Consider the following 16,877-nt stretch of genomic DNA (forward strand, 5'->3'; position numbering starts at 1 on the left):
GTGCAGAGCTTTTCAAGTATTTGGTAGGATTTGGTTCCACAAACTAGAAAACTGCATTTGATCCCTCTATTAATGTTGCATTTCATTTGCTCGATTGACTCTTTTCAACCTGCTTATATCTTCAGAGATTGGTTTGATATTGTGCTGTAAGACGTCAGAAGAAGAAGAAGTCCCATCGAGTGGTCGTTAAAGTTTCATGAATCAGGCTGTGCAGACCTTCTTATAACCCGCAGCACGTTCTGCGTTGTTTTCAGCAATGGTAGAATATAAAGTCAAGTATGTTCCATAAAGCACTTGCTCAAATGCTTGATTGTCCACATTACATTTTTCCGAACTTTCGTCTTTCAGAAATAACATTAAAATGTGTTTGTTTTATACACATACTGTACACATACTTCATTTCATCCTAAGACTCATCAGTCTGAGTTTATGTTAAAAAGCTTTCTCACACGCATAATAACGCCCACATTGAGCAGCCTGCTTGATCTTAACAGTGTTTAGCTCAAAGGTGCAGGGATGTACATGCATTATGTGATGCTGTTTTATTTTTAACCCCAGTGAATGCACAACATCCTGTCCATGCCACATGAACGTGTTTACGAAATGGGCACATGAGGGATTCAGCATCCTGTTTTACATGAATAACAAGAGTGCTTCACATTTTTCCCTACTGTCCTGTAAAATGATAACCACATCCTCACTCATAACTGTCAGGATTTGTAAGCATTTTTGTGGAAATCACATGTTGATTTTTATGACTGAAGTTCTCATTCGAAAAATGTTTTCTTGTTGACAAATGAAATCTCAACGCACACACAGCTTGTAAGAAACTATGCAGTATAGTTGCAAGCAGAGGGAATAAAGTAAATAATGTAAATCAATGTTGCTTTATAAATAAATCATACTTTTTTTTTTTTTTAGCCGTTGGGTGGAGAATCAAAGCCAAAGAGACATGTCTGTAATTACATTGCCATAGATTAATTATGTGGGAAATAAATAAAAAAAGATAGAAAAGATTTGTAACTTCTGTTATCATGAAGCTAGATAATTGTGCATAAGAGTAGATGCAAACTACAAACACACACCTGTAACTTTGGTTGTTGTTTACTGAATATAGACTCCATTGTGTCAAATGTTTGTCATTTTGTGAGTCCACTTGCTGTCAGCTGTGTAATGCAGAGACTCGGTGACTTAGTGTCTTGGTATTCAGATGGATGTGTAGTCAGTTGTACCTGGTTCTATGAAAGTAACCTTTGTTTCAAGGATACATTGTAGTGTTAGTGTTCCAAGTGCGACAGGCGGCAGGACTACGACACGTACAGTAGAGAAACATAGTAGTGACTAACACTGACATCACACACTGTAATCTTAATTAGCATTAGTCACAAAAAGACTACCAGTAACACTCATAATCGGTTGAGTATTACCACATCAAGCTGGTCCTTGTCATCCATTGTTGGCATTGCAGATAGGCAGAGAAGGAAGTATGCTAGCACACCTAGCTACTTCAGACCAACCCAGTTTAGATTTGCGTCGGGCGCAAGAGTCATTTATCCCGCCGGTATAATAGCAACAGCGCCCGAGATCTGCCCACAAAGCTACTTGCGTTTTGCGTTTCACACTTGCGTTTCAGATCGTTAAAATAGGGCCCACTATGTCTGCTTTGTCTGCCTCCTCTCCTTTGACCTGTCCGGCTTAGTTCAATTTGCCAGGGATATAAAATCCCTGCCGGCATAGCTCTCAGGTTCATTGGCGTACACAAGCCTCTCCACCACAGCAAGGTGCAGTCCACAGAGAGGAAGGGCCACTGTTAGAAAAAGGAAGTGGCCAGTAAAAATTCAGGATGGAAACAAAAATGTTTTCAAGATGGCTGCCATTCCGGTCCTATGTTCATTGCCACTGTTTCCAAATAGTGATTACAGAAAATATGCCACAAATACACTGTTAAGGCCACTTTTTGGAAAAATTGGATGGCCAATAAAAAATTCAAGATTGAGACCTTTTCCAAGATTGCCGTCATTTCAGTAGTATGTACACTGATGCACACATGCAGGTTAGCAAAAGAAACGGCAACACTTTTAGAAAAAGGCAATCGCAAAAATTCAAGATTCTTTTTTCAAGGTGGGTGTTGCTTTAATAGTGTACTCTGTTGGGACTGATTTAAAAGGAAGGATTGAAAAAAAATAAAAGTTCTATTCACATTTTTACCAGCTCAAAGGCCTTGTGGTTAGAGTGTCCAACCTGAGATTGAGAGGTTGTGCCCTGCCGAGTCATAATAAAGACTGTTAAAAATGGTAGCCAATGCCTCCCTGCTTGGCATCTGGGCACGAAGTAACTTTGTGTTGTTGAACCGAAGTCGACAATTGTAGTTCCTTCTTAAAGTAGCTTCTATACCACCACCTTCATCCAGTCGTTCCAGGTGTGTCTGTCTGACAAAGACAACATTTCATCCAATCTGTTGGCCTCTTGGCTGACATGGGATTTTCATTTGCCATTTTGGGGGTTTGTTGTCTGATTAAGGCCAAGGGGTTATCCTTTTACCACCTCCATCATAGACATAGAACACATTCAGATATGGGATACAACTAGGTTCGGGTCACCTACACCTAGCCCGATCATTCATCCAGTGCCATTTAAGTCCCGTGTGATCTGTACACCTTCCAGGTAAGCATACATGAAATAAAGAAAATAAAGTACATACTGTCCATTTAAGTACAGTAAGCTACCAAAAATAGTGACATATAACACATTGAACTAAATATGGCCATGATCCAGGCTCTATCTGAACTCCTTGAACATGTCTTTACATAATTAAAACATGGCAATGTCAAATGCTTTCAATAAATTAATTGAAGGAGACAAAAAATAAATGAGATGTGAATCGAGATCGCGATTTTATAACAATTTATCGTACAGGCCTAATAGCAATTCCCAACAATCCCCCCCCCCAATCGGTCCCAAAACTTCCCACTTAGATAGTAAACGTCGTAAACATATTCTTTGTAAGTCTTCATTCACCGAAAGAACCAAACACCAAAACACCAAAACCAAACACCAAAACCGTGCGTTATTGCACGATCCAAATTAGTTTGTTGTCATTTTCAACGTGTAGCTTGCCAGCTCAAAGTTTGCTGTTGTTTCCCGTATCGAAGGGATTTTGAGAGCGGCAGCAGTAGAAGATGAATATAATCACACTAATGAGCAATAGAAATAGCAGAAATAAAACAATGACCAAATACTACACTGTATAATTGGCTGTAGTAATTAACAAGCTAATTATAAATGGGTTCTATTTTCAACATTTTAAGTAGCCTAGAGCGAGTACGGGAAATAAATCTACTGCTGTCATAGAGCTGTGTTTCATACAATACATAACATAACATTTGAAAGTTAAACTGTTTGTGCTGCAGAAGTCCAGAAGAAATAGAAAATTATATATAATATATAAAAGGCTTTAAGAAAGGAGTGCGTAATTAACATTTGGTAAATGCTATCTGACCAAAACGCAGCCTATGTAATCATTTACTGGGAGCAAATGTTCAGTGTGCGAATGATTTTATTTACAGTCATGGTAAGTCTATAAAAAGGTTTTCCACTTACAAAGTGGCCGTATGTTTCTTAAAATAAAAATTTCAAAGAAATTATATGCAACTTTTTTGACAACTACAGTGAGCTGGCTTCCTGCGAATGCTTCTACTTCAACCACCTTTGGCAGTGGTTTGATAAACCCTATGTGTGCATCAGGATGACCACACTTACTTTTACTTGCTGTGAGATTTCACTGAGCAGTTTTCACGTCTTAAATAGGGTAAAAGCAAAAAGGTTCTAGCACATACTGGTACCTGTGTTTTATTCCGCTTAGTTTGCCATCATAGACTTTTATTTTGGAGAAATTGTTGTGCCTGCTGTGAGTTCAGGTTACCATTCCAGGAAATGGCAATATTTGACTTTGATTCCAATTAATTTAGTTGGGCAAACACTTCAGGTTTATAGTGAAGACATGTAACCTTTGGGTGCTTTTCCTGTACCCTTGTCCTTTTATCTGTTTCCTACAATGTCACAGACGGCACTGGAGCTGTTATGAAAGGGAAATTATTGCTTCAGATAGCCAGGGACTTCTAAGATTACGTCAGTGAAAGTGTGTCCTTGCTCTAAATCCTTCGTGAAATATGTATTTATTTCAAAGATAAGCAAATGTGATACTTTGTCTGTGGGAGGAGGGGGTGGCGGTGGGCAGCTCCCTGTTGGGATCGTGTGTCCTTTAGGCACTGTGACCCTGGACTCACCCCACCCGGGCTTTGGCCCTGCACTCCCTGAGGAATGTGACCCCAGTGGAGGCCGTCTTGTGCGTGAGTTTGGAGATCGTTAGTCTGCTGCTGCGTCCAAATAGTTTGAAGCCAATCCCCCCTCGTCTAATTCACTTCACTTAAGGTCATAATACTCTTTGTAGTTGGTTTGTTCAGGCTTATGTGTAGTACTTGTTAGGGCTGTGCAATTAATTGAAATTTTAATCGTGATTACGATTTTGGCTCCTAATGATAACAAAAACAGATTAATCGGAAAAAACCCTGATTATTTTTGCACATTACGTTTTGCAAGTAAACTCTTATTTTGTCTTGTGTTCTGAATGAAAAAAAAAAATGTTTTAACGGCAAAAGTATTAAGGGAAATTTCACAGTTCAAGGTGTTCGGTTTCACAGTTTTTTTTAAGTTTAATAATTGCAACATCTTTCCAGAAGACAATGAGTAATTGTGTTAAATAATCAGGATTTCAATATTGACCAAAATAATCATGATTTAGGATTTTTTCCATAATCAAGCAGCCCTACTTGTGTACCTGGCTAGCTGGGAATATCCCTCCCCCAGGGTTGGTCAGTGGTCAGATTGGACGTTTGTACAATTAGAGGAGGACATTCACTTCTACAATTTAAAACTTTAAAAGTTTTTAAAGGCTCTGAAAATCCATTTTCTCATTACAATGAGCATTGGAGTTCTGTAGGAACACAAGAGCTTTTGCCAAAGTTGGAACATTTGTGGTTATTTTACATGAAAGATTTCTGTATTTTTGTGGTTTTGTCTGTCACCCTCTCACTGGTTTGAAGTGGGTGGGGCTCATTTGGAAAAGGTGATGTCACTTACTTCTGTGCACCAATCACAGTTTTAACATTTGAATCATAATCTGATTACAGTTGGTGGGGCTGTTTGCGTATGTTGCCAGCACTGTAAATCAAATCTGATCAAACACCCACACCGCCCTGCGTCATCAGGTTTTTTATTAGCTGAGATTTTGGCTTTTTGTGGCCTTCAATCGACAGGATGGCTTGAAGACAGAAAAGGGGGAGAGTTATAGAGATTAGGGCTGGGCAATATATCGATATTATATCGATATTGTGATATGAGACTAGATATCGTCTTAGATTTTGGTTATCGTGACATGACATAAGTATTCTAGTTGTTCTATTGTTTGCCTTTTCCCCACTTAGACATTATGTCCACATTACTGATGATTATTTATCTAAAATCTAAGTGTGAAGATATTTTGTTAGAGCACCAATTGTCAACCCTAGAACATCGCCGCAATATCGATATCGAGGTATTTGGTCAAGAATATCGTGATATCTGGTTTTCTCTCCCCATCGCCCAGCCCTACTGGGGATGCGCTGAGGGAGTTTTGGACTCGTGACCAACCTCTGAACAACCCAAAATATAGTAGAAGAGTGGGAAAAACAGCCCCATCCTCATCTGTAAAGCATCTAAAACGGTCTAGTTGTACAACTATGGTATCAAACATTTGCATAAATGAACATTCATGCAAATGTTTTATAATAGTTCAATAAAAATTGACTGAGCAATCACCAAAGTACCCTTCAAAGTCAATTCAGGGGTGTAACTTTGTTACGATTGTGTACGGTAGCAGCACATCAAGCTCAAATCTCAAAACCGCTGTTTCCTGGTAACGAGGAAAAGCACTTGAAAAGTTGTTGGCTCACCTTGTTTCTGGCTTGCCGTTCCTGACAATCCCCTTACATCCTCTGCATTTCCTGTCAGCGTATTTTAACATAATCATCAGCTCTTCTGAAGTAGTGTGCCTTCAAACGGTATGATGTAATACATGGACAGACGTTTAGGTTAGAATATAAATCCTTTTGAGAAATATTACTAGTGAATTAATAATCACAAACTGGAATTTGGAAAACACAGCTGTGCATTTGTAAGAGTCTGTTCAATGTTTTTGTGGTTTCAGAGCTTCACATGCTTTCACATCAGAATTGCTTTGTGACGTTGGTATTTAAAAGCTATCAAAAGCAGCAGAGGGAACAGGGGATAAAATACAGTAGTGATGACATTTGTAGCAGGTTAATCTTTTTTTTTTGTGTGACTGTTGTATAATTACAGGAATGCAGCACACAGGGTTCGGCAGTTGCTTTTAAATGTTTTTTTTTTTTTTATCAGCTTTCCAGCAAAGCTCCCAACAAAGCTGGCAGCGTGTCCAAAAGTTGTTTGATTCTAATGGTGCACAGTGGTAGCAGACAATATCTTCATTGAATAGTAAAGCTAGTTCAACATCCACTCAACCTCAAACTATTTAGCCCTAAAGAAATGGAAAATCAGTGTTGACACAGAGCTTTGCTTTGGGGCCAAAGAACGATGTGGAATTCTAATAGTGTTCAAATCTCATGAAGACATTTTTTTTTTTTCTTCAATTATTCATATTTCGATTTTTGATTGATTCACATCCGGTGTGTGCTTACCGCCTCTTATGCATACAAAGTATTGTGCTCGGGATACGTAACATCGGCTAACTGACCATTTGTCTCTTAACAGGTATCTGTGTCAAATGTGGGAAAGGTGTGTATGGAGCCAGCCAAGCCTGCCAGGCCATGGGGAACCTGTATCACACAAACTGCTTCACCTGCTGCTCCTGTGGTAAGTAAAACAGTCAGTTTAGTGCAATCATAAACTGGATCATTATCTGGTCTGCAAATGTGGATGCTAACCTACCTCAATGCATATCCATTCTCAGCGACCCCCCCCCAACACCCTTCCTCATAACGCCGCCCTACCCAAGCCCCACCCACGAACCCCATTTCGATAGGACATTCACTTTTATTGATCGATACTCATGTTCAAGTTCATTCTTCAAGTTCCCCTAATGCTTTTGAGGTATGTAAAGAGGAAGTATAATGTTGCAATGGATTCAGTGAGTTACACGGTGGGCTACAACTTGAGCTGCCAGTTTTTGTTTAGCCTATATTGGTTTACATTTTGCCAAATTGGCACCATTAAAAGTATGCCAAATTAGCAATTAGCTGTTCCTGTTCGCAGTGTACTCATGGATGTACAGACAACTATCACTGGATTCTTTTCATACTGAAAAAAACGTATAAACGTTACGATTCTCAGGCAAGTGCTGGTGTTATAGGGAGCGTATTTTCTCACTGAATTCTAAGTGAATCTATGGACGCTTATTCGCAATGGACATTTGAGATAAGTGAAGTGTACGCCACACTGAATCTAAAAACGTGTATCACGTGGCCAGATTTGACTTTGACAGATATGACACAGAGAAGGAGTGTTTTGGAGTATTGACGCAAATTGCAGCAATCGGGCGCCAAGTGTTTTACTCAATTGTCTCCATGAGTGTGTTCTAACATGTTTTTAAACAGTCTATGGCCGTAACAGCTGCTTCAGCTGCAACTTCTGACTGTGTCGAGAAGCGGGCCAAATCGTCGGGCCAAACCACAATAACCAACTTGTTGCTTTTAGAACGATGGCATAAACCTGCCTCTTTGATCTCACACAGTATCCTTTCCTCTCACATCTCTCCCTCCATGCAACCCCCTGCAACTCTGATCTACACGAAAGCTGTGGTTGCTATGACCACATAGCATTTTTCACCAAGATGATTTAAGAGTTGTTATTTCTGTAAGTTAACTCACAATATCCTGTTTGGCTGTGTGTCAGTCTCATCTGCGCTCATGGTGTTGCTATTTCTCTGGTTCGGGCCCAGAAAAACAATGCCCCCATGGTTAGTTTCACCTACAAAGCTCAAATTGGTCGATTGGTCCTCCAGCCAGGGAAACGCATCGGCATGCGTTGCACCACACATTTGAATCGTTGAAAGAAATCAGAGATGTGGGCGGTGGTTTGAGGTCTGGAACCAGGCTAGTTGGTCTAAAGCTAAACCAGAGTTTCTAAAGCCCAGTGTGCCACTTTGTGATTTAGTGCTCTTCAAGTGATGTGTTTAAAATCCATCAGTCTGATGCCTTAAATGTATTTATACTTTAGATAAATCCCACATCTCAGGCAGCATCAGTCATCCTCAGAAAACATAGAAAACAGTGGGGGAAATGTTTGCTCCTGCTCCTGCTTACAGGATCCCCACCTTTCTCGCGCCGCAGATTTCTGTATTCTTTCATACAGCCTCGCTCTAAGCTTCAGCTGCTGCTGTCTCTGCTGAAAAATCATCATTAGTATCACCAGCTTGCTGTCAGAGGTGGTGTTATGGCCTGAAGTCTGCTCGGTGGAAGAACAGGGCCGCTCAGTTCTCTCTGCAGCAGGAACAAGCCTATAATGCCACAAATAAATAAAATGCTGACATTATTTGGTCTTTAGGACTGTAATTAAATCTGTTCTCGAGCTCACAGTATAGCGTGTGTGTGTGTGTGTGTGTGTGTGTGTGTGTGTGTGTGTGTGTGTGTGTGTGTGTGTGTGTGTGTGTGTGTGTGTGTGTGTGTGTGTGTGTGTGTGTGTGTGTGTGTGTGTGTGTGTGTGTATTTTGGACGCCTCTGTCACCCAACTCCAGCCCTCCTCTCCTGTTTCCCGGGGAAACAAGAGGAAGATGTCGGGAGAGAGCTTTTTAGCCAGGTTGCTTCCATTCATATGTGTACTATACATGGATACCGATCCTCCAACCCACCCCCTCCGGCTCTGGAAGAACTGCCTATAATTTACATGTAACCAAAGCCACATACTTTCCGATTTATTGTGTGTCTGAAGAAAGAGGGGCCAGATGCTGAGTGTCCAGTTGCTAAAGTTGTCGGGTTTGCTGTAGAAAAGTAGCCTCTGACCTGGTTAAGTGCAGTTTTAATAGTCCTGATTATGTTTTAGGGTTTATTTAGGAGTCATTAGCTAGCTACACTCAGGAAAACTGCATTCAGCGATGAAATTAGGTCTTTCAAACGAGCTTATTTGCGAGACAACCAGATTTCTTTTTTTCCTCGGAAGACTAAAAATACTCTCAGAGAATGACTGGATTACTTCTGGGGAGGGGGTAACTGCATCATAAAATAACTATGTGGGACTTCATTGCTGCTAGACAAAAAAACCCAGACAGCTCCTGAGAGAATTATTGTTGCATTTATTGGAGAAATCATGTCCGGGATGAGTTAACAAGTCGTTTTCTGCGCTCAGCGCAGGTCGTTGTTGATGGCTTCACAGGCCATCCTGACTCTCGAGAAGGTTTATTGGTAATGTAAACTCTGTGATGTATCATTTGACCTCATGTGAGTGGGAATGTTTTCTTTTTAAGCAGTGTTTTGAAGGCCTCTGAGAAGTTCAGTTTCAAAGTGCCTGCACTTGTCATAACACAATCCAGTGATTTATCAGGAGCTACGTTCTTATGTCCCTGTTTGTTTGTTTTTTGGTTAAGTTCTCTTTTTTTTTTTTCTTGAGTAGGGTCCTCCTAGAGTCTGGAGCTCCAGTGTGAGGCCGAGTTTGCTGAGACATTGCTCGCTGGTAGCCCTGGGCTTTGTTTAACCATGCATAATTGAGCCCTCCTCTTGGCTTACTCCCATGGTTGCACCCTTTTTTCATGAAATGGCCAAGAATGCAAACTACCCCCCTCCACTTCAGCTGGCCTTCCCTGGAGGACCTCAATCAGACAGTCACAAAGTGTACCAGACCTGCTTATCAGAGGGGGCAGGCCTGGCATGGGCTCACATAAAAATGCACATGCACGGAGACGTGCATGCACACATGTGCAGACACACGTACACAAGTGGACATGGTTTTTGGGTTCTAGGGTCAGTTCGGTTTGGATTTTCTTTTTGAAGAAGAATGTGCGTACACTAGAGTAGCCACGGTTACCTACAAGTTAAATAAGTACATCTGCCGAGATACATTTTTATGCATAATGTAATGTTGAAGAGCAGCACTTCCTCCTCACACAGCTGCTATTAATGTGCCTTTAAACAAGATATATATATGTCCCTCTGCCACTTAAATTCTAGCAGGAGGCGTTGCACTTTCCCCAATTTGCCACTAAATATATTTTCCCACAGAAATACACTTCAACTGGAGTGAATATACGTATATTTCCGTGTGAGTGTGGGGCAGGGTGTTGTTGAAAATAAGTCATGCCTTCTCCAGATAAAATTTTAAAAATAATTTGCTGCTTCGGGCTGGATGAGCAGACTGTCAGCCGCAAGGCTGATGACTCATCTCTGTGCTAGTGCTCAGGGGCTTGAATTTCTCAAACCATTCACCGCCACACTAGCTGCACCTGCCAGGCAGCAAAAAAATCTGAAAAATAGGGAAAGTTGAGTTCATTGTGTTTTGTTCCTGGAGTTATACAGTAAGTTTACATGCACATGTTATTAGAAGTATTTGGATTATGGTAATAATGAGGCAAACTCTGACTGTGGATAATGTGGTCATATAAACCACATTATCTTTAAGAAAAAAATATATCTGTATAGATGTAAAATATATTGATACAAGGTATACCAGTCTATATATAAAATATAGTTATACAGTACAAGTCAGTAGCTTGTTAGATACTAACAAGTGTTCTCATTAGCAGGTGGTCAGTGAGCCGCCAGCTAACAAGCCTCCAGGAGTATTGTATTTTTGGCACCCCCAATTTAACCTTTGTGGTTTGGTTGGACTTGTAGCTGAACAGTTGAGTTCCTCCTCTTCTTTTAATGAATAACAGGCAGACTGGATGCCGTGAGACATGTTGCACCAAGGATCTGTGTCTTAATATCGCCGTCGATTTGAAGCTGCAGTTAAATATTTTTATCACCATTGATTACAAGTAAAATATTTACTCTAGAATCAATAAAATATAAACTAATGTATGTATTTCTTACCTGTTTAACAAGAGTCCAAAACAATTAGAAGTATTTTTGTTGTTTGTTACCAGAGATGTGTGGGCTGAAGTCAGCCGCCGCGGGTCTTTATGTGTTTGCATGAAATGTTGACAGCAGATGGATCATATGCAGCAGTAGTCACTCGGCTGTATATTTATATTTTACTTATTGTACGTATCACTGTATAGCTCATCATTATACCTCAATTAGTAGTTTGTTCTTTGGAAATATCATTCTGTCCCATTGCTGCTTTACCAAACTGCCAGTACACTGGTTTTTTTTCAGCGTGATATGGATAAATGTAATGGTGCTGGAAGGGTTTTCAAGCTGATCTGTTTCCAAATCCCAAAAGCACTCATAGCACAATATGAGAAAATAACGGTGCATCACAGACTAGAGGAAATTATTAACATTGTTTTTCTAGTTGAGCCACAGAGAGAAAGCTTTCTCTCTTTCACACACAAACCCATTATCATCCCTCTTCTCCACGTCTCTTCTTTTTCTGCACAATTGAAGACATGTTCTGCCTCTGCAGTTCTTGCCACATTCCCACTAGCCTTTCCGCTACAGCTGTACTTTAAACCCAAAGGCTACACCAGCACTGTGGTTAATTTGTGGCAAATTAGGGGTAAATCTGCGTAAATATCTTGTAATCAGAGCATGCTATAAGACAGTGCTGGGATGAGTGTTTTGGTTTCAGTATTACATTTGCTGACTCAAGAGGCGTGGCAGCAAACACTGGGTGATATGTTACTGATTCTAGCGAAGAACTGCGTCATTCATGGTAGATAATATGCTCACTGCTGCCTGTGCTGTACCTTCCACAGCTGGGTTTCCCCCAAAAATACTCAAAATCTTGTTTGCCATGACATGGTATAAAAAAAAAAAATCCGTTTGAAGCTCCTTTTTTGAGCAAACCACCACATTTATATGTCCTTCTAGCCTGGCCAGCGCTCTGGTTTCTGTGCCAGAGACAGAGAACAGAGAGACTGAGGGACGCTTCCCACCAACAAGAACAAGAGCAATACATATCATTCGGTTTATTGTCTGTGACAAAATGACACAGCTATGGAAATAAAAATATTCAGGTGATGAAACCCAAATAACCTGTTGTTTTTGTCTATTAGTGTGCATGTCACAATTTTAGGACAAGATGTCGAAACAAGTCCACTCAGCGATGTCTTTTGTCTGCATTGGAGTGGCCATGTTGACATGCCATGAGCTCTTTTAGTGTGAATGCAGGCAGGTCCGGGCTGTGATTGGACACTCAAAAGCAGTTAAACATTCTGTCTACTCAATCTGATTGAAGAGATCAAAACTCCAGGAACAATTGGGGTATACAGAACAACTTTATTTTCAGACCAATCAACCTGATTGCACAGCTGTGGCCAGCGCCTACTGTAAGCCACTTGTTTGATCAATCAGGCAGTGCCAAAAACATAGTACTTGAGCATATGTTGTGTCCTATGTTAAGTTACAGAGATGAGCCTGCCTGATTCATTGCTCTGTGTTTAGCTCATTTTTTTTAGAGCATAGGTTTGTCACTTATAATCTGAGAGTGCAAAAATAATTTCTTGAAAATAAAACCATGCTATGTCAAACACTGCCTTCACAAAGAGGAACAGTTATCCCATGTTGAAACACACCAACAGCCATATGACCAATAGGAAGTTGAGAAATACTTGGAATTTGATTTGATATGACCCTTTTTTTTTTTTTTTTTAGCAGCATATACCGTGTGGTGTCCTATAACTGCACTATGTATCCTGAGATTGTGGTGCGACTTGACATTTTATATCCTGGCTCCAGTTCTGTCTTTATCCTGAAAACCTTCTCTCAAAACAGCAGCAATGGGCAACATATTCTTGCATTTAAATCTTGCTATCTTATCAGTGTTGGCCTTTGTTTGTTTTTTTGCAAACTTCTGACAAGAGTGTGGTGGAAAGTAGGCAGTCAGACGAGGTTGTACATTTGACATTCCACTTCTGGTGCCTCCACTACAACCCGTAGAAGAAGAGGTTTGCACTCTTTGGCCAAAGCAGCGACTGTGTTTTTGATGCTTTGATATTTTTATGTATTTATTTTATTTTTTATTTTTTTTGTAGACCTTCAAATCAGGCTGCATGTCAAGAATTAAATTATCAACTCTAACCTTAACCATATACTATATATAGCCTAAAACATTTGATTGAGAGATCAATCAAATGTTGGCAGCAGCTTGGGATGAAGTGATGCCAGGAGCCCTTTGGTCCAGGCATTACGCCCGCTTACCAACAGATACAACATGAGAGTCTGATCTAGGTTTAAAGGGGATAAAAGAAAAAAAAACGTACAGCCTTCCGTGGCTACACTAAATGTTGCCGATTTATTCCTAGAAACAAGTGCGCTCCAGTTCCTTATGTGTGAACAGGCTCAACACAACTGCTATACCACAGGGAAATATGGCCAAATAACACCATTGCAACGGTGACACACCAGTCCTCTTACCAATGCTCATTTCCATGGCAACGCCATTATTCAAAATGAGTCCATTAGCAGAATGAGCCCTAATTCATAAAGGAGCAAAGATTACAAGCAACCAGCTTTAAGGAGTGCAGAGGTCAGGGCCTTAAAGCCTCAACAGTAACACTGTGAGCATAGAGTCAGTCATCATTATGTAATTATTTATCATTTTGTGGTTAAGTTACCATTAATAGGGTAAATTACTGTTTTTATAATGTTTTTCTTAAGCTCATTTGAGTTCCATTAGCTGTTCACAGGGAGACAGTGTTTGTTTCCAGCATGGCAATTTTTATACCATATATTCTCACAGAAAGAAAGAAATTTTCTGTGTTTTCCAACCAGTTATAATTCAAAATGTCTATTTTGAGAGTGATATGAGGCTCTGATCTCATTAATTTTACATTTGTGCAGTTAAGTTTGTAATACATTCAAATTGCACCAAATGCTTGCTCTTGAGGGAATTGTTGGGTCTCTGTAAATTATAGTGTTGTCTAGACGTACTCTATCTGTAAATTGTCCTGCGATAACGTCTGTTATGATTTGACACTACAAAAAAATGAAATTTAGTAGTAACTTGTAAACGGAGCTGCTGCTTCTATCACCTGTAGTGCTGTGGGGATGTTCGGGCTCTCTGCAGCGCTGTCTGGTGACAAAAGGCCAGAGGAGAGAGGGGCAGACATGGAGCCCTCCCCCTCCTTTTCTCGGCGAGGGAAGCGGGCAGAGAGCGGGTGTTGGAGAGGTGTGGGGGGTTGAATGGCACCAGCTAGTGACCTCAGGCAGAAAGAATGTCCCCGTTTGCTCAGTCGGCCCGCTCCCCTAGCAGCGCACCACACAGTCATCAGCGCTGAGGCCTTTGTGTTCACCTTCCAGACCCCAAACCCAAGAGCAGAGGCCACAGACGAGCACACAGCAACACCTCGCAGCCCCTGCTGCTGCACTGTTCCCTATAATCTCACTGTTCCTGCAAGTTTAGCCTCTCCAAAGTCTTGGTTTTGAAGACAGTGTCTCTTAAGAATTGCTTCACATGGAGTTCTTCCTCAATCCTGCTTTTCTCTTTGCTTTACGGTACCAAAATGCTAATTGCTCCACAGTTTGAAAGTCTTAAAAGTCTAACCTATTGTGTAGACAGCATTCCTCGGCTGCCCCAGCCATTTATGTGGGTGTTAATGTATTGCCATCTCCCATCATTGTGACACTGTGTTTGTGTGTGAAATACAGCGATTGCATAAATTTCAGTGTTAAAAAGAGAGAGGGGGCGGCATGTCTTTTCCCATGCTGGGACACCCATAAAATCAATGGTGGCTTGGGACGACAATTAAATCTGACTAATCCAGCAGATTTATGAGATCCGTGTGCTTCGTCTGCCAGGCTCGGGTGAAGTCATCGTGCTGCCAGAGAGACACCGCTGCTGTTAAATGAATTTGAATGGTCGAGCTGCGAGGGGTGCATGGCAGGGGGCTGCAGAAGCCAGCCTGCAGCAGAATTTCCTTTTTAGATTGAATTCAGACTTGGATTCTGATGAATGAAGACTCACCCAGAGGAATTCAGCCTTCACACTCGGAGCTGGAAGCTCAGCATACTGAACCTGGGCTCACTGTGGTGTGGGCACATTTCTGTGGATGTGTTTGCAAGGTGCAAAACTGAAACTATTGATTGCTTTCATGATATTTTATGTCTTAAAGTTGCGTAATCAGTCTAACCAGCAGGCAAGAAAATCTCCGTATTAATTTGATAATGTGGAACAGTGAGTAAAGCCAATAGTTGCAGCAAAAGTTTGGTCTTGCATGCATGACCAGTAGTTTAAATATATAATCATATTGATACATTTCAATATGCTAGTCGAGGACTGGTTTTAGCTGTAGTGTCCATGCATGTTTTAAAGTTAGGGACATCCTCCCTCCAGCCTGCTTTTGTTGGTCTGTCTGTGAACGGTGCACAATGGCAGGGAAGGGAGGAGAGAAGAGATTTTTGGGGGGAGGTTTGAAAAGCAGCCTCCTGTATTGATTGTGTATGGGTTGTGAATGGAATCCTGCTGGGATCAGTGGTCGAAGTAATCAAACGGACGCACAGGCAGGATGTTGCATCCGTCCGGCCGGCCATCTGCTCAATGCTGACCTGCTGTTGTGGTTGTAAAGCAGAGAGATTAAGGAAGAGGCATACAGTGTGTATTTTGACTAAGAGTGTAAGAAGTTAAGAGAAATTGTGCCCAAAATGTTTTTTGTTTGACTTTGTCTGATAGGGCTGTCGTGATAACCGCCATATTGCAATACCGTGCTACTGGCATGCGGACCATAAACACTATGTTTTTTTTTTTAATGAGGCTAGGCCCTTTTTGTTTTACACTTCAATGCGTGTGTATTGAACTTTTAATAAATTCATAATGAAAACAAGAGTTAAGAATGTAACTTTTACTTGAACCGCTCCATCTAAAGGCTGCTTGACAGCAGTGGGGGATAAGGAGTTTGGCTCCGGTTTGTTTTTGTGTACGTTAGCATGTTGGATGGGTTTCCTCTCACAACGGAAACCCATCCGAGCAACGGCGAAACACCGTCCTCACCTTATGCACAACTCTCTCACCGTTACTGTTGTAGCTGACCAGGAACCCGCCGCCAGCCCTTCAGCTCCAGCGTTTCTTTGCGCTCGCCATAGTGTGACTGACCTGCACGCCAATCCGCTTGTTGTGCTAACCTCAGCACCTGTTGCTAACAGCAGACAGCTAAAGGTTTCCGGGCGGAACGCACACTTGTAAAATTTGGTTCTGCATTATGTGCATCAATCTACATATGTAGATATGCGCAAGCGCTAGTGTCTGACATGATCTATTCATCTATAGGTTGAGTGTGCCTTTTAATACGCTGCTATAACAGCCTCCGCTCTCCTGGGAAGGCTTTCCACAACATTTTGGAACGTTGCAACAAGCATTTGCTCCCAGTCATCCACAAGAGCATTTTAAAGCAACACTAAATAACTTTACCCACTTCGGTCCCCCTACAGGTCGGAAGCGGAATTGTCCATTACATTACATTGTCCAGTTCGAACTACAGATCCGCTACCCGATCTGGCAAACTTGCATAATGTAATGTAATGGACAATTCCGCTCCCAACCTGTAGGGGGAACAAGCGGGAAAAGTTGCTTAGTATTGCTTAAGGCCTGGTCACACCAAAAAGTGATACAGTAAAATTAATCTCCACGTCTCTGTGCAATATTTTGGTCTAGAAGCTTGGTGACATTGGGACTGTACTGGCAGGGCTACTTGGTAAACCGCTGTAGCTGGTGAGCTC

At 41.2% G+C, this 16,877-nt stretch overlaps 1 protein-coding gene across 1 annotated transcript in view; it reads left to right on the top strand.

Annotated features, from left to right (window-relative positions):
* The window catches only part of LOC120555741 (WT1 interacting protein), a 36,914-nt gene that overhangs the window by 5,039 nt on the left and 14,998 nt on the right, over nt 1-16,877 (top strand). The window contains 1 exon segment of the mRNA XM_039794763.1: nt 6,826-6,927. Coding sequence (XP_039650697.1) covers nt 6,826-6,927 — 102 coding nt within the window.

The sequence above is a fragment of the Perca fluviatilis genome, chromosome 3 (genome assembly GCF_010015445.1).
Source record: "Perca fluviatilis chromosome 3, GENO_Pfluv_1.0, whole genome shotgun sequence".
Classification (NCBI taxonomy): domain Eukaryota; kingdom Metazoa; phylum Chordata; class Actinopteri; order Perciformes; family Percidae; genus Perca; species Perca fluviatilis.